This window comes from Haliotis asinina, chromosome 10 (assembly GCF_037392515.1).
Source record: "Haliotis asinina isolate JCU_RB_2024 chromosome 10, JCU_Hal_asi_v2, whole genome shotgun sequence".
Taxonomy (NCBI): domain Eukaryota; kingdom Metazoa; phylum Mollusca; class Gastropoda; order Lepetellida; family Haliotidae; genus Haliotis; species Haliotis asinina.
Window position 1 is genome coordinate 13,735,336 of NC_090289.1, and position 23,997 is coordinate 13,759,332.

General features: G+C 44.1%; 1 protein-coding gene across 1 annotated transcript in view; it reads right to left on the reverse strand.

Moving 5' to 3' along the window:
• Positions 1–252: 252 nt before the first annotated feature.
• Positions 253–23,997, reverse strand: part of LOC137298129 (uncharacterized) — a 30,168-nt gene continuing 6,423 nt past the window's right edge. Inside the window, exons 6-12 of the mRNA XM_067830233.1 lie at positions 9,926–11,872; positions 9,390–9,531; positions 8,714–8,796; positions 7,089–7,225; positions 6,320–6,513; positions 1,998–2,135; positions 253–1,375 (exon numbers count right to left, since the gene is read on the reverse strand). Coding sequence (XP_067686334.1) covers positions 691–1,375; positions 1,998–2,135; positions 6,320–6,513; positions 7,089–7,225; positions 8,714–8,796; positions 9,390–9,531; positions 9,926–11,872 — 3,326 coding nt within the window. The 3' untranslated portion in view covers positions 253–690. The remainder of the gene's footprint in view (positions 1,376–1,997; positions 2,136–6,319; positions 6,514–7,088; positions 7,226–8,713; positions 8,797–9,389; positions 9,532–9,925; positions 11,873–23,997) is intronic.

The following is a 23,997-nucleotide window of genomic DNA, read 5'->3' on the forward strand; positions in this document are numbered from 1 at the left end:
ACAGCTTATGCATCCCTCCAACCCAATGCAAGTAATCAATCTGTTGTCAAGATGGGTATTAAGTAGACAATCACTAACAGAAATACAACACCTTTGAACCCGTCATTGCAGAAGCTGCTCTGCATTCATTGGGACTCCTCACTGAGTCTTTATGACTTGGGCAAAAAAAAACCCTGTTTCCTGACCAACAGGCCAAATCCAGAGCCCCACACCTATTACCCAACTGGTACTGTCAATATTGTATTTTTTTGATTGGCAGATTTGTTCTCGCCTAACAATATATCCAACAGGAAGACAATTGTTTGATTGCTTTGCTGGACAAACATAAGATTCAACCCTGATTCAGATGTCTTAAGTAAGGCAAAGATGTATTTGACATTGTTTCATACATATAGTCACGTCAAAAGGGTGTTCATGATACGTGACTAAAGGATCACAGATATGTATATATATCAGGGTCAAAATCAGCAAAGCTTTTCACATTGTCTATACTAATGTATATGATTAATGCACTTAAAAAGAAAAGCACATTTTAAAAACGTTATGCTAAAACTACTAAAAGCATCATTCACTTTCATGAATCATTTCAATTTCGAAAACCCTGTTCAACACAAATAACCTCTTCATAAACATGAAAAACAACCCAAAAAGCACCAACATTTCTTACAAGCAGAACAAAAGCATCCCATATTACGAAAACATTTTTTTCGTTTTTTCCAAAGCATTAAGTACTTTAGCAATATTTGCATCAAGTGCTGCTATGCCCTCTCTGAAAGCCATGTCATCAACTGTTGACAGTGATGTAGTTGATGTGACTGCTGACACAACAGATCGAACATCTTCTTCAATAGTACTGAGACTAAGATCTAACTCTGTGCCTTTGAAAGCTTCACTCTGTAATGAAGATTCTTGTGGGGCTGCCTGACTGGGAGGAATAGGCTTGGAGGCCCCAGGGGTACCCTCTGTATCAAGCCCACTGTCACTTGTGTCAAAGTTAGGTTGTGGCAGCTTCATCACCTGTCTGCTACTCCCTGTGCTAGACTTAATTGGATCTCTGATTTCACGACCTCTACTTGAACAGTTCCTCAGCAACATCTCGGTCACAGACCCTCGGTCACTCTTCGGGGAGGAATTGAATGGAGACATGTAACTCTGGAATCCTTTCTCAAGAGCTACAATGTCTTCAGTCTTTGGGGTCTCCTTGCGTAGTAGTTTGTTGTGTTGATGTAGGGCTTCTTTACTGAGAGGTGAAACTTTACTATTCCTTGGAGATGACCCAGGATTGTTGTCAAACCTGAGGTTTTTCTTAGCACTTGCCACAGTTTCCTTATTTGCAGTCGGCTGTCCAGGATCAGACATAACACTCTTGGCAGGACTAAAACAACCAACAAATGACCCATCTCAATATTCACATCATATGGAAGCCATCTTTAGTATAATAGGTAAGTAGTTACTGTGAAACGGAACTTCTTTCTACCTAGCAAAATAGTAATCAGACTAAAAGTAAATTTCAGTCTCATTAAGATGAAAGTTATGCTTGTTCCTTACACACTAAAATCGGGAGAACATCTCATTAACACTCACATCAGAAAGTACCATTTCCAACACCTGATTAACCAATGACCTCACTAGCAAAAAGAATCAACACTACCCACAGAAAAGCATGTTTCTGGTCTTAGTGCGTAAACCAATTACTTCCACTTCAGACTACATTTGGAGAAAGTATTTTGACAAAGGTCTCAATTAGAACTTTAAAAACAGAACAAAGGATAATTCTAGACTGTTTAATCACGTTTGTAGATGGCTGAAATTGTACAACTATACCTGCATGGGTTTTTTTCAAAATTATTATCCACTTTCAAAACCTTCACCTCTTGTCCAAAATACCTTGTGTAAACCTTTTCAAGGTTGAAGAATTAAAAACATATTCCAGGTGTGGCTTTTCCAATACAAGTACTCAAATATACCTAATACAGTCACCACATGGCAAAACCTACCTGTAGCCTGATCCCTGTTTGTTGAGTAGAAGTAGCATTTTCTGAAGACTGAAGCTGTTTTCTGTTGTAGATGACCCATTTGTCTGACCTCCATTATCCAAACTCCGAAGAACCTCACCCACACCATCTTTTAATGTCCTGAAAAATGTAATTTTCTAAATAAAATTGATATTTTATACTTATCCTGACTCACGCTTAATTGCCTATCTCCTATCCTGGTGGAGGTAGTGGAACACCTGAAATAAATTGAAGTTCCCTTCTAAAAGAAGTGAACATAAAAATACACTCACCCACAAGTCGCCTCCCCTCCCGCGCACATGGTCAGCTAATCAGCCATGATTATCACAGTCTGCTTAATAATCACGGACACGAGAATATAGGATTTCAGTGTGTCTGTGAGGGGCGGCTGGGAGGGCTTTTGTCATGAGTCAGGATAAGTATAAAATATGTCAATCTTATTCAGAAAATTACATATTTTTCCTTATCCTCACTCATGCTTAATTGCTTACAGAATCCTATGGAAACAGCTGTGGGTCAGACCACGCTGGATTCTGTTGGCTCTCTGCTAATATTACGTCCACATTTTCCCCTTTGGGAACTTGTAACGGCGATAATTCGGTCATGTTCTTCTAATATTCAGAAGAATACTGTAAACAGCCAAATTTTCGCGACCGTTTAATTTTCGCGAACTTCGCGTCAGACTTCATGACGCGAGAATAAAAACATGCGATAATATAGATATATCACACACTCTATTCAGGTAAGTCAACAACACAAAAACAATACAGGTGTCACTGCTCAATCACGTGTCACCGCTGGGCTAATCTGGATTAACACGGCTCAATCACGTTCTATATTCATTGCTCTTAAACCTAATTAAAAAGGATTAATTCCGAAATCAATTACATGAACTTGTTGTTAGATCACTTCACAAATCTGTTTATTTTATAACAGCTCAATGGTCACGCACCTGCTTGTCGTGTAAAAACATTCAGAGACGCCCCTGTAACAAGATCACCTCGCGAAGATAAGAAGGCGCGAAAAGGTTTAGTGACCATCACTCGCGAAAATTTAAAGGCGTGGAAATAAGACAGTTTACAGTATTGAGTGAGTTTAGTTTAACGCTGCACTCAGCAATATTCCAGCTATATGGCGGCGGTCTGTAAATAATCATGTATGGACCAGACAATCCAGTGATCAACAATATGAGCATCGACCTGCACAATTTGGAACCAATGACATGTGTCAACCAGCGAGTCTGACCACCCGATCCCGTTAATCGCCTCATATGACAAGCATAGTCGCCTTTTGTGGCAAGCATCGGTTGCTGAAGGCCTATTCTACCACGGACCTTCACAGGTCTAATATTCATTGTAGATTCAGGGGGGGATCACATCCAGTCGAACTTGTCTTCCATAGAAGGCTTCGTTGACTGGCATGTGATGACATCAAAAGCAACTAGCATCCTGCTAGTTTGCCAACCAGTACTACAACTACTGTGTTTGACTTCCAAAAGCAGCCCTCCATTATAGTTGATGGCGAGCAATTCTCATGTAGCGCTAGTGTAGAGGCTAGCGCTCTGACTTGGCTTGGAAGTTCACGGAGTTTCCAATCCTGCTGCTTTATATGCTCTTAGTATAACAGCTGACGACGTTTAGATCCCATGCTGGAGCTCTAAACTTGCGTTGCTGAGCTTCCAGCTTGAAGGAGCATAGTAAGTTAACTCCAGTACATTAGTCAATTTGGTCCCATTCCCATAGTGACAACTGAGCTGAGAGTTGCCATGTATGTAGATAATGTAGAGCCTTTCAGACCTCCGGAATGACATAGATGGCATAGATAATCTGCTATCTGAGGATGAGTCGCCTTAATCGCCAAGAATCCCTTCTTCCTGGCGTATGCCTCAAATCGTTTCCACTTGTCATCATATAGTGTGCGAGTGGATTTCCGTAAGGCTAAGGTGACTGCTTTCGCTAAATATCCTCTGTGTTTTAAAGAGGTCTTAATAAGGTCCATATATGAAGTCGGAACACAGATGGTTTGTCTTGCACCTGCTTTGTGTGGGGGTGGACGAGAAGATTCTTCCACTCTGGTAGTTGTAGTACTGGTTGTCCAAACACTTCTATAAGTGTTGAAACCAATCTCTCGTTGGTCAGTAAGGCGTGACCAAAATCAGTTGTAACCCCTTCGTTTGTCTGATTTTCTCAATGACTTTTGGTAGCAGCACTGGTGGGGGAAACGCATACTCGTTTAGTCCTTCCCATGGGATGCTGAGAGCATTTGTTGCCCAGGCTAAGGGATCTGGTACCGGTGACACAAAGGTTGCTGTCTGTTGAAACTTGTTGCAAATAGGTCTATTTGCGGCGATTCCAATGCCTGACTGATTAGTTGAAATGCTTACTGATGCAGCATCCATTCTGTTCATGATGGACGAGGAGGACGAGGTAGGGCATCTGCCATGATGTTGCAGGCTCCTGGTATGTGACATGCTTTTACTTGGAGGTTCAAACTGTTGACTAGGTCGAAGAGTTGAAACGTCAGGTGAAGTGGAGATGGTAATCTCGTTGACCCTTGTTTGTTTATGTAGAAAGCCACTCTTGAGTTGTCCGTATGGATCATCAATAGCTTGTCTCTCAGTGATATCAACCAGTGGTGGATGGCATGAATGACCGCTTTCATTTCCAACTGGTTGATGTGAAGAGGCTGTTCCTTTCTTTTCTGTTCCTAACCAGATTCCTGCTGCTACCTCGTTCTCTAGATGAGCTCGCCATCCTTGTGTCTACATAGAGATGGTTGTTACCAGCTCTAACAAATAAATCCCTATTCAATCGGCGAGTCCATCAAAGCAGACAGGACTTCTGGGAGTGGAATCTGACCTCTGTTGTTGAGATGAAGATTCAAGAAACATTGTAATGGCGGCAGCTGCAGTCTTCCTCATATCTTGCACTGATGTGAGGAGACCTAGTAGACACTGCCATTGTCGAAGTGTCAACGGAGAGAGTAGCGCTTGATTTATCATGATTTCATGAATCAGATCCGGGACGACAATTAACAAGTGTGGAATGGCGCCACATGATGTTGTTGAAACTGATTGCTGATTTAAACGCCATAGACAACGTCTCGGGGATCTTAGATATGGGAGCTATCAGCGTGAACGTTAACGTATCAATGTCATCATTCTTCATCTTGTACGTATTAAGTTCATTTGAGTCCTTAGATAGTGAGACTAAGTTTAAGCCATCCGTGATCCATGATGTGATTCAGAGAACATTCTTCTGGAGCATGTGCATGCATACATCTCTTCTTCGTCTTTCGGGTGTGAGTGCAGGTCTAGAAGAGTGATCTCTGTGAGTCGCGGTTGACATTGTTGATGAGTGCATTCTTCTCTCTTCTTCCAACCGTCGCTCCATATGGCTCATCATCTGCATTGGTTGCAGTAACAGCCAAGTTGTAGAGTTGTCTGCTGCGATGCCCGAGGTTACTGACGAAGTCTGCGATGTCTGATGATGATCATAAGCGTTCTGACGCGTTGATGATGCCGTCGGTGTCGATCTAGATGACGACGTACGTTGACTACGTTGGTTGATATTTTGCTCACTGCTCATCAACGGAGGTTCATCAAAGATGTGTCATTCTTGTAGGGGGACGATCTTTTCCCCAAACGATTTCTTCATTGAAGAATGTTGATTCTGCAATGATCTGGGAGACGAGGGCTTCGACTTAGATTTCTTTGACTGTGACGGCCCTGCCCCTGTAGACGGTCTCTTAGGTTTTAGGTAACGACTCGCCCGACCCTGGACATAACCTCGGAGATACGGCTGACATATCACTGGAATGAATCTCAGCAGCGATAAATTAACGGTTACCCCAAATTTAGACATGGCTAATGTGAGCTGACGTTGCCTGTCTCTCGCACGTCTGTGAACAGACCGGATGTATAAAGTCAATTCTGATTCAGATAAATTTATACAAAACACAAATTCAGCTAAAGGACCAAAGGAATGAAAAACTTATCGCCATATATGGGACACCAGGTGCCTCCAGCGCCCTCGTAAGGCGATAGGGAGAGAGTGATAATCATGGCCGATCAGCTGACCAGAGAGGGGAGGCTACTGGTGTTTTTTTACGTCCACTTTTTTTAGCAGGGAACTTCAAGGGATTTCAGGTGTTCCACTACCTTCGCTAGGAAGAGGAGATAAGCAATTAAGCATGAGTCAGGATAAGGAATAATATAAGCTATTTTCTTTGGAAGGAAGTGGTTTCTAACATTAGCCTTTCATCCAGAAAACTAAATCCCTACAATGATAGACAGCATAACTTACTGGACTAGGCCCTGTAGCCTGGAGATCTCCATGTCTCGTTGTTTGAGAGATACCTGCAGGATACGATTCTCACTCTCTGCTGCTGCATGTCTCAGATGACTTCCCTCAGTCTGTTTTCGGGCAAGTTCCAGCTCAAACTGCAATTTCTGAGACTCCTTTGAAGATTCTTCTCGGGTTCTTGTACAGTCATTCTCCTGATAATAAAACCATATACCAGCATATATTATCTTCATCATACTTACACAACTTATACTAATATAGGTATAAATGTCAGGCTGAAAAGAGAATTTACACGGACATTTTAATTCATTATGAAAAGTATATCTTTCCAAATCAGTCTCAAAACAAATGTGACAGGGGGCGAGTGGAATCGTGGTCATCAATATCTCATGAATCATAACATGGGTTCCATTTTCAAAATCCACCATGGCTTGACAAAAAACACCAAATCGGGTTTCCCAAAAACGGTTTCTAAGAAGATGTACCCATTGGGGATACCACGCACTAAGTAAAATAACACATGAAAAGGGCCATAACTCTGTAATAAACTGTAACACGGTTTCAATTTTGGAACTATATCTATGGATTCAAGTCCTGAAAACATACACAACATTTAGTTTCCCTATCTGTCCAACCATCTTGGACAAATGAAAGGACCAATGATAAAAGATGGATGGAGCTCAAACTATGTCCCCCTTCCACTAGTCAAAAGAACCATTGATTAAACCAGGTTATGTATACAAATATATACACATGATACAGTTCTTACCTTATCACCAAGTACAACAATCAGCCTCTGTCTCTCATACTTCATGCGTTCAAGCTCCTGGGACAGTCTCTGAGTCAGTTCTTTCTCCTCCTTCAGCTGCCGGTGCAGAGAAGCATTGTCAGTCTGGAGATGCAGCACTGAAACACAGACACAGGATCACCCTCACTTCCGTTGCTGAAGTGACATGAACATCACCCTCAAGTCACACAGAAAAAGCCGTGAATTTGTCATTATAAGCAATTTAACCTCATTCACTGCTGGGGAGCTTATGCTTCTCCATTTGACTTCCCCACTACCTCTGTAATGAATTATAAAACCTGAGATCTGTGCAATTACCAGTGGTATCTGAGATGACATATCAAACATATCTTGTTCAACTTGAAAATGCCCTTATTTGCCTACATAAAGTTCAGCACTATTTAAAATCCTAAATCATCCATCAGTAGACGGATTTTCAGATATATTTTGGAGGTGTGCACCAGAACCAGAGCTTTGGCAGACAGAAAGACATGGTGATTGCAATAGTCGAACCCCGTTGACCCGGACCCCACATATCCGGAAACCCCGCCTTCCGGACGATTTTTATGTGAAACGAAACTTACGTTCATTAATTGTACTCGCTTAACCGGACCCCGCACTTCCGGACCCAGACGGGGAATTTTCAAACCATTCCTATACATTTCCATTGAAAAATGATCCAGTTATCCGGACGGAGAGATCTGTGCAACGTGCATGTGTATGCGTCACATCAATACCGTTTACCGCACAACTACGTGATTTCTTAATCTATTAGAAGGCATTTGGTGTGAATTGATTAATTAGCCATCAAAACACTAGTGATGCGTGTCACTCGGGTTGTTCATTAGGATTTGGCGCGTGGGAGAACACCTCATCAGTGACGAAAACACATGTTAAGTAGGATTAAGGGAAACTACACTGTAATTGTACTGTATATAAAACTTATAAATCAACCCCTGCTATCTGTCGCGATGCAAGTTAAAAACAGCATACAGCATAAATTCGATACGATGTTGTATGTTTGAGGGCATTTAAAATCAAAAAAAGAATATGCAGTTGGCAAAAATAGAAACTTTTTGTCACCGATTTTTGTTTTTCATCTAACTTACCATCTGAAGCTCCACACGCTACACAATTACGTCCGAGACAACTTGATAAATGGTAACCTACATTCCGTCTTCCATGTATTAGCGGTACACTTATATGTTATGATGATTCACTGTTATTACTACTGACTGTTGATTTATTGATAGACGTACATATTTTTTGCTTTCACTTAATTTTCACGTTTTGGATGTTTCAATGCAGTTAACCGGACGTCTCGCTATCCGGACGATTTTCGAGTGATACTAAAACGTCCGGGTAAACGGGGTTCGACTGTATCCCATTTAACAAACTGAAGGGACAACATGAAATATACAGTATTTTCATTGTACTGCTACATGAATGACAGATCATAATTCAATGACAATTTTGGTTATCTTCTTATTACAGTCTTTGCACACATAAGCAAATGATCAAATACATGTAAATTAAGTGTTTGGGTTTTCATAAAAACTGATATTACCATTATTTGATTGCCAATATTCCGCAACAAAATGACTCACTTTCAAAGTTGATTCCATGGTTAGTGTTTTCCTTCTCTTGTCTCTCCCTTTCTTTCAGTTGCTGGTTGACAATCCTAAGTCTCCTGCAATACCATGGAATCATATGCAATTGATACTCAACTGACAGACAGGAACCTAAATGCGGTTACTGAACAAATACAAGAACTAGAATGAAACTGACTTGACCCTCTGCCTTTATGAAACTGAACATAAACAAAATGTCACTGCTTCATCAGTGTTCGCAGTAGGTTTTCTACGAATGCGTTCCAAACCTTTCTCCTGAGAAATTTTTATTACAATTCTCAATCATTTCAAACTTTATTGTATTTAACATGCTGCTGTTTTAAGGTACTTATACAAATTAATAAGATCAGAATCCAGGTGTCCAAAACACGCACACTAAACACTGTTTGTGTGTCTTTTGCTTGAAAAACAAAGGATTCTGTGTTAAATGCTGACACTGTTCAAACCTTATGCATGAACTAACACAAAATTAATTTATCAAATTAGCACAGTCAGCAATAAGTATGCCCAGATTGATCCAGCATTGTTCAAACTGAGCCAAGGTTACAGAGGCTAGTAGCTTATATGTAGTTAGCAAGCTACATGTAAGCTGCAAGCCCCTGTAATCTTGTATCTGAGCATACCACTGTGAATGTTAGACACACTGTTCTACCTTCTGAGTTGACTGTTCTCTGAGCGTAGAGGCTGAAGCAAAAGGTCAACCTCTGTCTGGAGATTGAATGTGGGTTTCAGTTGAGGGATGGCCTCAATGCATTCCTGAATGTCTTCAACTACATACTGTAGCTCAGACTCCCCTGTTCAACAAATGTAAAGACAATTCAGTTCAGATGTGCAGTGAAAGAAACAGCTTGTTACTGGACAGCTCAACAATAGTTCATCAACACTTGATAACATCAATACAAAATCAAGACTGATGTACAATATAAATGTTGGTACCCAGAATATTAAAACTTAACATTAAACACCTAGCAAGAAACTTACACTTTCATTGTAAATTTTAAAAAGTGACCTTCCAGTAATTCAGAAAATTGTTCCACATTTCTGTCTTACAAACTAGTACATTTTATCGCCTTTTCAGATAATGTCAAAATGAAACATAACATTTATTTGTATGGACCATTATATGTAAATTATTTGCATGTTATTGAACATATTGTATATGATTCTGCAAATTTCTTTCTTCCTCACCTCCAAGCTTGCAGACTTCTCCAAGTTCTTTGATAAGATACCTCAGCTTCCTAGGTCCAGCAATGGCCTCCAGTCTTGCTGGTAATGATGGCTGGTTCTGTGACACAGGATGCATGGACTGAGGAGCCGGGGTAGGACCAAGCAAATTACTAGGGCCTTGATGCAGGGTTTGGTTAGGAGCAGGAGTGGCAGGTGCCCTGTTTATGAATTTCGGTTCCTGACAAATTCTGGCTGCAGGAGAATTGACAGGTGTCATAGTCCACTGTGGATCAGTTTGCTCAGCTTGAAAGGTAGCAGTTTCCACTTCATAATTTTCCATTTGTTCTGCGTCCTCTATTTCAGGGGCATGGTTAGCTTCGTCTTGAAACCGTCTTTCTAGATTATCACTTGCCCCCCTTCGAGGCCTTATGTTGTCTGCATATAGATGGGGTTCATGGCCCTGTGCGGTCTCTCGAGTCATCCTTCTGAGAGTAGCCTCCCTTAGGTCCCGAGCTCTGTTCCTTGGTGTTAAACTAACAGGTGAATTTGCTGGAGTTTCCAACATTGGCAACTGAGATGCAACAGGTTTCGATATGCACACATTTGAGTTAAGGGTGGACGGATTAATCAGAGATGAAGGATAGTTCTCCCTCATGTCAATTTCTTGAGCTTCATCTTTGTTCAAGGAAAACTGTGCAAGCCTGTTGGACATGTCATAATATGGATCACCTCTATCAGACGGTCTACCTGCATCTCTGTTCATATCTGAATCATCAGTCTGTGCTCTCTCATAATTCACAAATATGTCTTTGGTCTCAGCATGTTGCTCAAAATGCTCAACCTTATTGCTGTTTAATTCTGTAGGCGTTAAATTCTTTCCAGTATGGCGTCCCAATATTGCACGTGGTTCAACAGGTATGGTTCTAACAGGACTTGACACAGATGGGTGATGGACTTCCTGGACTGATCGTTCCTCTGTCGATGAATGTGCTATCAGCTGATCAGAAGGTTGCTGCACACGATCAGTGTTTCTGGGAGTAAGTCCTGATCTTGCCGATTCTTTCTTGTCTACTTTCTGTGACAGGTTGTACTGGTAGGCTTCATTCAGAATAGGGCCTTGATTCTCTTCTGGGCCACAATCCAAATCATACTGCTCATCTCTGCTGGTTCTTCGTCTATAACCAGGACCAAACATCTTAACCTGGGAGCTGTTGAACAGAGGAACAGAATAGTCGTCCTGCTGGTCAGGATCGAAATCATTATTCAAATAGTCTCTGTTATGGGGATCAGGACTCTTTTCAGGGCCTTGCTTCTCTTTAGAACATATGTACACTTTGTCCTCAACTCTGGACTGCACAGCCGGTGCTGGGTAAACCAGCTCCTCAGTTGCAGATATTCTGTTCCCAAGCAAATCCTTTTCCTCCAGTCCTGGTCTTTGAGATGGATCAGGATCTTTGCTCATAGCCTCTGTCCTAGGCTTATCTTGACTAGATGGGAACAAGGGTGGAGAGAATCCTGTTGACTCTCGCTGAAGATAACACTGAAAATCACCAATGCTACTCTTCCTGTTATGGCAAGCTGGGAAGGAATCTTCAAATCTCTTTACACCTTCAATAAAGTCATTTTCAGCATGGAATGAAACAGGTCTGAACATCTTTTCAAAAGATTCTCCTTCTTTTAGATAGTTTTGGTTGTTGTCAATTTTCAAATCTGCAATTTCTTTAACAATATTTTGTTGAGGGAGAGGCAACCTGGGTGTATAAGTGATCATTTTCTCCTTGCTTGGTTTAGAAGGGTTTGTATCTTTCTCAGGTATCATCTGAGCATATCCATCATCATCAACAACCTTCTCAGGGTCAGGAGTGGATGAAACAAGACGCTGGTTAAAAGGTGTGCGAACCTCCACCAGTGGAGCACGGGATCTTGCCAGTCTGCCATCAACCATATTGGCTACCTGCGTATCAGGGGCTGGAAAGTGAAATAATGTTTTACCAACCAAATCATTTCTACATGCATGACTTATCTGAGCACGCGGAAATCTGAGCAGCATTTAACAATTTGACTGATAGGGGCAAAATACACCATGTACCTACAACTTGGGAAAGAGAAAAATGAACTGTTCAAACATTAACATTATTCACAACTTCCGGAAATTATCAATGGAAAGTGAAACCATTTTCACTTCAACAAACATGACATAGCTCAACTGGTCACCAGAAAACCAGTCTATTGTTTTGTTTGCCATGTTTCTGTACCTCCTGTTCACACAATAATGGACATACTTATTTTCTTGGAAGCAGAGTTACCAACAGTTTGAAATGGCAGACAAGCCACTGATTACATTTTGTGAAGTTTGTAATTTGACGTGAAAGTAGAAAATACTTGACTGGCTGTCGAATCAGACCCTCCATAATCATATAATTGTATTTTTTGAGTTTTAATAAATGTTTATCAGCATTTCCATCACGTCGGTTGTGTAGATATCAGTCATGTTGGTGGTCAAGCTGAAGTAGTATGGCAGTGTTGTATATATATGCATAGTGAAGCACTGTGAAATCAAATGCATTTTCAATCAAAAAATTTCAAATTGCGTATGTGGAAAAATCTCAAGTCCACATCAAAATCCATGGAGTTGTTGTTATGATCAGCCGACTTTGTGGTCAAAAGGAGGTCAGTAGTATAGGGAATGACAGTTCTAAAACACTTTCAAGAAAAGTCTCTACAAAGCCTTATTTACTAAATAAGGCTTTGTTTGGGTCCTTAGCTCTTGCTACTATTACCCCTACTACTCAACGTGTGTTGGAGGTAACACTGTGCCGTACGGTACGATCAATAATTCTTCTCTTACAAACCCCCTACCCGGCCCATCCCTCAAGTAGTACAAGTTAGGTTCGTCGGCTTTCATATCCACTTTATCTATGTTGTAAGTTTTGACTGACCATATAGGATCGGTGGCCCGCTTACGGCTATCACCCTCGTGTTCCCCCGGCTGGTATAGATACCTCACTAGGGCCCTATCTGGTATCTGTTTCTCCTTCCCACGCAATGGAGCGGCCGACTCTGCAACTATTGATTTTAGTTTGATAGCGTCTGCCGGTTTCTTACCGGTGAGACGGGTGACTTCATGGTTGATTGCCGACACCACCTTGGGTAACCTCGTGACCCATTCAGTCGATCGTTTTCCAGGGGTGACCATCTCCCTAGCATACTGATGGCCGAACAAGCGCTCAGCCAAAGTCCTATTAAATCTCTCAACTATGGCTTGGCTGCGATGGGCTCCGGCCGTGCCACGCCTGACCTTTGTATCGTGTTTGGCTAGCAGTTGTGACACGGCACCCATGAACGTCCGGGGTCAACTTGCAGCTCTGTTGGCCACGTCAGCGGGCTGCCTTTGTATATGCGTTCGAATCCTCTGGCTACCTGGGCCGAATCTTTCGTGGTCAAGGGTTCGGCTTCCTTGTAACAACTGGCTACGTCCACTACGGTTAAGGCATACTTGTACCTCTTGTCGTGGGGTAGGAACAGTAGGTCTGCCTGGTGAACGCTATTAGGTATGTTAATACCGAACCTCCTTCTAGGCACGTAGCGTGGTGCCGGCAAATAGATCTGCCACAGGGCTTGTTTTTCAAGCCACGCTTTGGCTTCCTCCGGGGGTACTCGCGCTATTTTAGCTAGCTTATCTACTGCGCTAGCTCCTTTCCAGTACCCACGCGGGCTGTAGTAAATAGCCTCAAATTTTTTCATGTCCATACGCGTATGTGTTTATCCCATCAATAGCTATCCAACGTTTCGTGTCCATAGGCGACAGGGACGTCTTGTTTATAGTCAGTCCGTATATCTTATGCCCATCACTTCTAAGTGTGTTCATTTTATGCCTAAAGGTACGGGTCTTGAACAGGGATTCCTTGAATCTGGCGTGTTTGATGTGTTGTTTCACCACATACTTCTTAACCCCCTTAGCCTTCCGGATCTCACTATTGTCGGCTTTCAGTATGGAGTACATCTTAGGTCTCAAACCTATGTACTCGGCTATGGGCGTGCCAGCACACTCGTCCTTCATCTTACCTAGGACCTTTTTATTTACCGTACTGTGTATGGCATGGGTCTTAGGGTAGTCGCTGGTGTCGTATAAATCGAGGTGTTTTTTCATGTCCTCGTACACGTCCTCGGTTCGAATCTCCATCAGAAGGGAATCCGTGTCAGTGTACAGCACTTCACACCTGTCACCGTACTGTTTCTTGAGCTCGTTGTAGTAAAAGTCGTACATCAGGTGTTTGGATAAATCGAGGATGCTCATCCCCACGTAAACAGGCCGGTTGAATTTTATGTGGCTTTTCTTCATGTGTAGGGCAACCAGGTTGTCTGTGAATATCTTACTACGGTTGAATGCCGGACTGGCTATCAATCTCCTCAGCTTGTCTTCCTCACTCGACCGAACCAGCTTCACGGTCACGCGTTTCCTCAGGTTCTCCATAGTCTTACCAAACACCGAGTTGTTCATGAGTTTGTAGAGATTTTTCTCAAAATCACTGGTGGCTTTTTTCGTAGGTCTGTGTTCATTCTGATGTAAGGCTCCATCCATGGGCTCTGGTCGAACATGAGCACCCTGTGTATTTTGGTCAGCCTCATACCCAACGACAGGTACAGCTGTAGGTTGCGATAGTGAACGATGTACTTGGTCTTATTCATTAAGTTAGGCACGAGTTTTTCAACGTCTGTCACACGCCCACCTAACAAGTTATGTTGGTACTCAGACATCCAGTCTGGGTTAACCCTCATACGTTCGGGGGCCAGGGGGTAGCTGTTGTGTGATGTGTGTAATTCCTTGGTATACTCTAAGTCAACCTCGAGGATATACCCTTTGTTCGAATCTGGTGCAACCCCCATAACATCAACGTGGGGTACCCATTCGAATCCCCCTGTAGGTAGATACTGGCTCATGGCCCAGCCGTACAGGTTGTTTGCGTCGAGGTAGAGAATGTGATTGGTTGGCTTGTTAGGATCGTAACCTTTCACGTATTGATTATTTGCTTTCGCGTATCGTTTGGATGCCATGGAAATCCCACCTCGCAAGCCTTTCTCAATGAATAGGTGCATGTCGTAATCTGTGAGCAATTCCAAATTAACTCTGGTCTTTTTAAGCAAGGCGTCCCACGACAGACCTGGGCTGGTGTAATACTGGTCGAGTTTATACTGCTTGAAACACGTCTGCCTAAACGTCTCAAACACGTCGGCTAACAGCAGTACATCTGTCCTCAAGTACAGGTCGTGATAATCACCCAGGTTCTTACAACCCAGTTTATTCCATACGTTAGTCGCGTGCGAGTAATCATCTCGTGAGACGGACGCCTCATTCAGCTTGCTATAAAAGCAGTCAATAGGGGGTAGTCTGGTCTCGGTGAACTTGACCCAACTATCCATGTACTCATAGGGGTACACACCCTTCCTCATAAGCAGGGGTCTAGTCTCGGCGTCTGTGTATCGATCGGTGATAGGGAAGGTATTGTTGGCCTTGACCAGACTGTCGAGTGACGACAGGAGGAACTGAAACGAGTCAATGAACCTAAGTCCGTATAAGCTGAAGGAGATGTATCTCTCCATGTTGTTGGGGATGCACGTTATATTACCATCGATTTTCGCGATGGCCTGCATGATCAAGTGTGAGTCGTACCCTCTCAAGTTGTGAAAGACAACGGGGATGTTTATTGTCTTAGGGTTGATTTTAAGCTTGAGGTTGCACGCGTTGTGAGCGGCGCCTCTATACTTACCAGTTATGTGACAGTGATCTCTCACCGAATCACCGTTAAGTGGTGAGTCACACACGTGACAGTTAGTGCTACTAGCGTGAGCTAGCCTGTCGACTCGGGTCATACGCATAGGAGCGATTCTATACAATACATTCCTAATAATTTTTTCTTCCTCCTGCAAACATTTTAGAAACCTTTCAGCTGCGTCAGGGCCCCTATACACTACCGGAGCTTTCGTTTCCCCGTCACAACGGACGACAATGTATCCAAACCCACAGGCTTTATGCTCGTGTGTTTTGTGGGTGAAGTTACCACTGGGGGAATCCCCACCCACAACTAAGGCTTCGAAGTCGGCGTATATGATATAAGGCACAGACATTTGGTTCTTGTGGTTACTGAATTTTAGGATATTATCACCTTCCTTAGGCATGTCGACTCGTATGGCCGTCTGCCCCACACCTTGGCAATCCTCCCGGTGGGATTCTAATAAATCAGCTCGACTGAAACCGTGTAGGCATCGTACACAAAAGTGTTTTTCCCCATCGTGTTTCGACTGGTCGTGCAACAACCGGCTGAGATGTTTTATCCACGTGTAGTGATACTTTTCACCTCGTTGGATCATGAATATATTGATAACTTGGCGATCCTTCACCGGGCTGACCCTGTGTACTATTGTTTTGTTACCTTCGTGTCCAAAGACATTTATAGCCAGATTATTCTGTTTTTCTACTTTAGTGATCTGGGATATGGGGGTGGGTTCATCTATACCATCCCAGTTGAGCCCATCATCCTGAGGATAATTAGAAGGCCTGTTCGGATTAGTGTCAGCTGGAAATAAGGCTGACCTGATAGCTAACCTCAGGCAATCGTTTCCTCTATTCTTAACGTTTACTATGGCATGTTTGTTCCTATAGTAAGTAGGGGTGCAAGGCTAGGTATGACCCGCCTCTGAACGGCACGTAGTTAGCTATGTCTAGATAGACATTATCGATTTTATCTACAGCCCACCCGGACCCCAAGTGTGTGTAGCGTTCTAGGTATTCTCGTATCTGCTGAAAACTGGTATCGATTGATGTATCAATGGTCTCTGTATGTGTGGCGACCTCTTGTTGGCCTCGGAAGTAAGGCTGAACATACTCAGTGGTACTCCCAACCTGCTTATCGAGCGACATTTTCACTGTGATCTGAAACTTGATACTTCCTAGGTTATTTAGTTCCTGGTTGACCTTATCAGCTATCAGAGGCTTGATATCTGTAATGTCTATGTTTCTATCAACGTGCATGCGCCAACCTCTCAAATAGTTGCCTACAGCGCGCTCAGTGCGCACGAACTGTAGGTCAATAGCTCTATTCTGTCGTAATAATTCTACAAGCTGTGGTTTTCTCATACGGGAATACCCACCTAAACCCAAATCGTGTGCCTCGGCTTTCAGTTGTTTTACAGTGGGACGTGCTACGGGGGCATGTGATAACAATGCTGTTAACCCGGCTCTCCCCAGGTTTGAATAACCCGTGTATCCAAGCTGTTTTGCTTGAGTTTTTAATTGTGTTACCGTAGGAGGGGCTTCTAAACCTAGTAATCTCAACAATGCTGACTTCCGCATTCGAGAATACCCGATCACACCTCTCTGTTTTGCGACCCGCTTCAGCTCGCGCACAGTAGTCATAGTGTTTACACCTAAGAGAACCAATGTCTAATTGGTTCACAGTAAAGGGAGGTAACCCTTAAGTGGCTGTTTCACGCACTGTTGGATATATTGGAGTCTATCTTGAGCAGTCGCCTACGTTCTTTTATGTATCCCTTTTTATTCTCGTAGATGAGTTGATGTCTGACTACGTTCGCTCCGTGAGCTTTACATAGACAGTAGTGAGCTTTAACCCCGATACCACACACAGAACACATGTAGTTAGGACTTCCCATATGGAAACAACAGAACCCCTGATTCCTGCATTTCCTACCACAGGCCTCGGTCTTCCCCATAAGTATGTATTCGCATCGGTATGGAGCGGGTCTCATGTTTACTTATATAGGTATTTTAATTTAATTGCTTCGCAACCAACGCAGTAGCTGCTATACCCAACACTATGAAGCCCAGTTCACGATTCATTTGTCCCTTGGATGGTGTGTAGTACTGAGCGAGTGTGGGTTTATTGAGCGGTTCCAATTGTTTACCAGTTAGTAGGTAGTATTCTTTCATTGCTTCATCAACATCGTTGAATGTTTGAACGGCATGGTTTTCACGCTGGAGTTGTTCGTTAATAAAATCGATCCTCTGGAGGCGTTTTTTAGCGTACTCGGCCTGTGCTCTTTGTAATTTCTCAGTAGCGAGATCGTGCCGCTTCCTTTCTTCCTGTATTTCAGCCGCGTGATCATCTCGTAGTTTCGAGAAGAGGAAATTACTCCCGGAAAATGCCAGGGCATTTACTAACGCCCCACCGACCATCATAGCTATCGTGGCCATCCCTATATTTATTTCATTATATTATCAGGTATGATCCCTTGTTTTACTAGGATGTCTTTTGTGGCCATCGCCATACCAAGGTTCATTATGAGCATACCCATATCCTGCAGGTTGAAATCTAGCTTGATAGTTGGTTGTTTAAGCACCATTTTAGTCAACCAAGCGTACCCTACTGCTAGACTGGCGACCACTGTGGCGTGGTATGCGTCGTTGACGAACGTTTTCCCCTCAGACATTATGTATATGATATAAAATATTAAAATTATAACATGATATGCGGGTCGACAGTGGGGGTGGGGGGCTCACTGTTGGGTGGTGGCTCACTGTGGGAGGGTACCCCCACGTATAACCACGAGATAGCCAAGGCAGCAGTTACGCCTACAGCCAACAACAGTCGGGTTGGGTTGGTCACTTTATGTTGGTTACACCACCGTTTTTTACCGGCAGCTACTCTCTTAGGATTCTTCTGCCTGGTTACTGTGGGGGGTACCCCCACTGAAGGGGTTTCCACCATCACCTCGGGACTCACTGTTGGGGGTGGGGTCTCCTCCATCACTGTGTCCACTGGGGTTTCCTGTGCAGCATCCATCTATACTATTATTATTATTCTTTCTCTCAAATTGACAATGTTTTGCCGTGATAATCGCCGCCGTCACTGGAGCCAACAACATACCATATTTGTGGTACAGCCCGCAGCTGATAGAGCTCACGGCGTGTTCGATAAAAGGGTCTTTCTTGAGGTCTTCCCACAGGTAAAGTCGGCGCTCTGGTGGAATGGGAAGGAAGTATGACACAATACCGGTGTATATCTGGGTCATAGCCGATCCTATTGTCTTTGTCATTTCTGCTCCGAGCCGGGACTCGTATCTAGCGTACAGCTTATCGATTTCTTCGGCTGACATTTTGTGAATTTTATCCGGAGTGTAGTCTCCAAAGTAATGTTTGGCTTTGCCACCAACAGCCAACGCCACCAGTTTCTCTCGCTTATCATCAGTGGGGCCTGCCGGCGGCGTGGGGGAGACCCCCAACTGTTCGAGCAATTCCTCACACTCCATCTTATAATATAACAAGTAAGATTTAGTTTTAACTATATAATACCCGATGCAGACAAAACACAGAGAAATGAAGGTTAAGTTGCACACGACAAATACTTCAAATATCATAGCTTTGCTTAGCTTTGCTTAGCTTTGCTTAGCATACTATATATGCTACTGGTTGGTCGGTCTTTAGCACGAGCTTAGCGTGTTTAGTTTCAGCGAGCTGTTTCTTCACCCGTTCCCGTTCTAATTTGCTCATCACATCGTTCTCTCTCAAACACTCCTCAAACGAATCCCTGTCCTTGCAGTGAAATAAGGCTACCCATCGCGTCTGCTCCCTGAGGTCTTTCAACACCGAGTTGAACTTCTGCGTTAGCACCCAGACGCTGTGATTTGCATGCCGGCCGGAGAAGGCCAGGTACGATAGCATGTCTCTCTTTTTTGTTATCTCGCGATTAGCGCTGCAGTCGTCCAGTATGAACAGCGTCGGTTCCCCTTTAAATTTCTCGTGAAGAGCTTTCAACCAGTCCTGCAGGCGTGTTCCAGGGTCGATTTTGTGTACGTCCGGGTCCGTCATCACCCAAGGTCGCGCGTACGTTTTATTCATGCTCAGAGTAGGGCACATGATAACGATGTTATCGAACACATCCTTGTAGTAACTCTCCAACATATCCAACACGAAAACGGTCTTCCCACAGCCAGTCTGCCCGCACACTATGGCGCAGTGTGGGTCAGTGGGTAGTTGTGGGTACCCCCCATCAGTAGATGGCTTGCACGAATCTCCCATTGTCTATATTAAGTTGCGCGTCCATAATAACGTACAGATATAATTTCAACTTACCAGCGGGTTGAGCCTTCTTAGTAATCTGAATGGTTATCCCTTCGCTGCCGTTATCTATACGACGCCCGCTACCGTGCAGTTTATCATCATCCGTGGATCGCATGTCCAACCATAGGGCGTACTTGGTGGTCAGGTATTCACCGATCTGCACGGAGCCGAGGTCCAGGTCCTTTGTTATATAATGTTGGGTCCCCCCAACTGTCACTGGTAGCTTTTTTATCTCATCCCACTGCTGGTGTGGTCTCATACCATGACTGAACAGCTGGTTGGGCACGCCCTCGATGGTCACTTCCACCTTTTCAATCTCGGGGTTGAAAAACTTCTCGCTGTCCCTCCGGAATGGCTCGTAATCCTCCACGGGGACGACCAGGATACCTTTCATCGATCGCGCCGGCACGTTCAGGTTGATATTCCACACAGTGTCGCTCTTATCTCGCATGACTGATCTATGCCTCAGTACGCGATCGTACAGGATAGCCATCTTCCCAGAGTACTGGCTTCGAACCTGCCTGGCCAGCTCCGGGCTAGTGACCATGTCGAACTCCAGAGAGATGTTGTCTATGGCATAACTTTCCTCATCACCGTTCGGCGTACGCACTACTTTGCTATAGTCGTTAAACGTGAGCTCGTATTCGAGCCTATCACCCAGCGCGGCCTGGTAAAACGGCGCGTGTCCCGTGAGCAACTCGAAGTCGAGCGGCACGCAGAATCGATTCCCGTATGCTCGAGCGATGGCCTTTTCACCGTCCGATAGCTTGTCTAGCTGGTCTTGTGTGAAGGCATACCCAATGCGCGACCGGGTTGATTTGCTGATGCCCTGGTACACATCATTGACTCGTTCTCCCTCGCTTTTCCAGAGATCCCCGTAGCAGTGAAACACGTCGCTGTCGTCGATGCTCAGCACCTCGTTACCGCTGATCTTGACGGTCGTTTTCTTGATGATGGCTCGCCCCACGTTCCGCACTAGCTCGCGTTTGTCGTTGTCGGAGGTCAACGTGATATTGAACGCCAGTCGAACAGTGCCTGGTACAATGAGGTCATTCTCACCAAGGTTTGGAAATCTAACCAGCAGAGTTTGATTCTGGTCTATCTTGCTGGGATTGTTGGTGATGGTCACCGACTGGCGCACGGCTCTGGCGCCTAATGGCTCTCTCAATCTTCTGAAAGGATCTAATTTTCTACCGTACATTGTTATATATAAATAAAATATATTTTAATACTAATGGATGAAGACATAGATATGACGGAGATGCCGGGCGCTAGTGCCCAGGCATCTGATGAGCAGGAGACCTCATTTACTAGTTCACCATTGAACCAAGAACTTTTGGAAACAACGGTAAATGATTATTACGAAAGTTTAAGAAGTGATAAATACTACGTTGAACCACAGGGCCGATACCTTGATAATTTTTTTATTGATACAAAGGGTGTTCTACGCCTTAAGTCTAAACCAGAGGTTGACCTCGTTAACAAGCGCAATAAAAAACCACTGGCCTTGTCAACTCTAGCCAGACGCCATGGTGTCGAATTTATCCGTGAACATCTAAACATGCATGATTAAGTTGGTGCAATACCTAAGGCCGTTGTTGAAGATCTGCAAGCTACCAGATCCCACCTCACCACTAGAGATGAAATGACACCACAGCGTGCTACAGAAGCCTCGGACAGCATAGAAAAACTGTTGAGCACCTACTGGGACAAACCGTTACCGGGGTTTGACTTTCCGGTAAGGGAACTGCACGGCTTAGACGAAGCCGTGAAACGCGTGCGTGGAGAACTCGTGAACAACATGGGGAAACTGAACAAAATCGACGAGGACATCGCTAAGGAAAAAACCAAACTCAACGAAACTGAAAACGATGATATAAAACGTCGTATCAATGAACGACTACGCGATTTAGAAGACGAGAGACGTACACGATTGGAAGCCGCTTCCTCGAATCGTGAACAGCTTAGATCCCAGATCAGTCGCATTCGGGAAACAATCGATAGAATACTGAACGAGGATACAACTTTAGCCAACAGGATTCGGATATTGTTCCGGGAGCAAGGGATCACCATCGCCAGCATTCTGACTGCATTGGGTTTCATCATATCAACCCTGGTGGTGTCACTGGTGGGGGGTACTGTGGTGCCTGCCGGCGGCGGGGGAACTCCCACACCTACCGGCGGTGTTAAAGACTGGATAAAAAAACTCGGTGAAGGCCTAGCTAAACTGGCTGGTAAAGCCGCCGAAGCCCTTCCCGGCATCCTGGGTAGCATCGTCTCGTGGTTGTTGGGCGCTCTGGCTAAAACTGCCATGTGGCTCAGTCAAAACATGTGGGCAGCCATCGTCGCCGTGGCGGGTCTGGTGTACGTAGCGGCTAAGAAATCTTTAACCAAATAAGTCCCAAAGTTACCCCACCAACCACCAGGGCCGTTTTACTATCAATATGCTGCTGATAGGAGGCCTGAATATGGGGGGCCACCTCCTGTGGTGTTGGTTGAACTTTAGGCTCCGGGGGCGGCGCAACTATACCCGTTTCACGTGGTGGGATGTGTGGGATATAGAGGGTGTTAATATCGGGGTTGATACCCAACTTTTGATCCGCCGTGGCTATGACTATTTTGTTGTTATAACCCACAACTTTTTTTACTCTCAGTTGCATATCACTCGGAGCCATGTACAGCCCCACGCCGAACACGTAATTGACTTTCGATCTGGCGTATTCTAACACATTTTGGTAACGGTCGATGGCCCGCGGGAGATCAACTGGAGAATTGATAGCATCCTCAACGTTGGAAACGAACTGTTTCTGAGCGTCGTAAGCAGTTCCCTTACCGAGGATGTTGGAACGCGTCATCGACTGCGCACCCAACAGCGCCCACACGTACGTTCGAATGGAGTCGTTCAAGCGTATTGTACCAGCACGAGTGAATTCTTTCGATGTTTTTGAGATCATTTTAGTCCAGGCTGTGGCTGCATCAGGATTGATTTGCTTTATACAGCTGACATGGACCTTTTCATTCGTTGTGGGACCTGTAAATGTATGTTTGCTTGGGTTGTATGAACCATCTTTAGAACCGGCATAATATGTTCCGGACCTGTAGAAGTACACGAGAACTATACCGAGACCATGGTTCACACCAGGAAGGCGAAAGTCTTTATTCGTTGGAATCTCAAACTCCCCACAAACACGTTCATAAGCGCGTTTATCATAGGGGTTATTCGTCATACTCCACGCTTTATCTTGGGGAAGAGGAGCACTTATTTCCTTCAATATTCGTCTCGTTTGATAATAAATATGAAACAAAATGACTGCCTTACTCAGTTCGTCTATACCGTAGTCTGGTGTCACACCCGACCCTGTCGTCGCACACCACACAGCAAAGTTGAGTTGGTTCTGCCAAAACTGCATTGGGTTTTGATTCCAATTTACCACCGTCTGCGCGTTATTAACGGACACGATATAGTTTTCAAAGATATTAATAAAGGTTGTTTTAAACCCCGTACTACCTTCCACCACGATTTTCAAGTGTGCTAAATCCATATTATAATATATAAATTATATATTATAATATGTACATAACACTTCCAGGAATAACGAGCGGTGAGGCCGTTCAGCTGACGCACGCGATCGATAACACGTCAGGTCAACTCGAAGTCGCACTCTGCGATATCACCTACCTACCGCAATGGACTAACATCAACGCCAGCAACAATAAGCTGTTCGTCAGTGGGGCTCGCAGTCAGATAACTGACGGCTACTACAACGTGTGCTCTCTAAACGACGAGGTCTTCAAACCCCTGGGAGCCGAACTCAAGATGAACGACTCAAACGGCACAGTGGTGTTAATCAACAACGGAAGAACCTCCTTGAGGCTCGGCCGACCATTAGCGAGGATACTCGGTATGTCTCCTGACGAGATAAAACCAACAACAACCGTCACAGGCACGAAGTTACCCGACCTAGTACCGTACCGAGAGCTGTACATTCATCTCGGTCAGGTGAGCACAACGTACAAC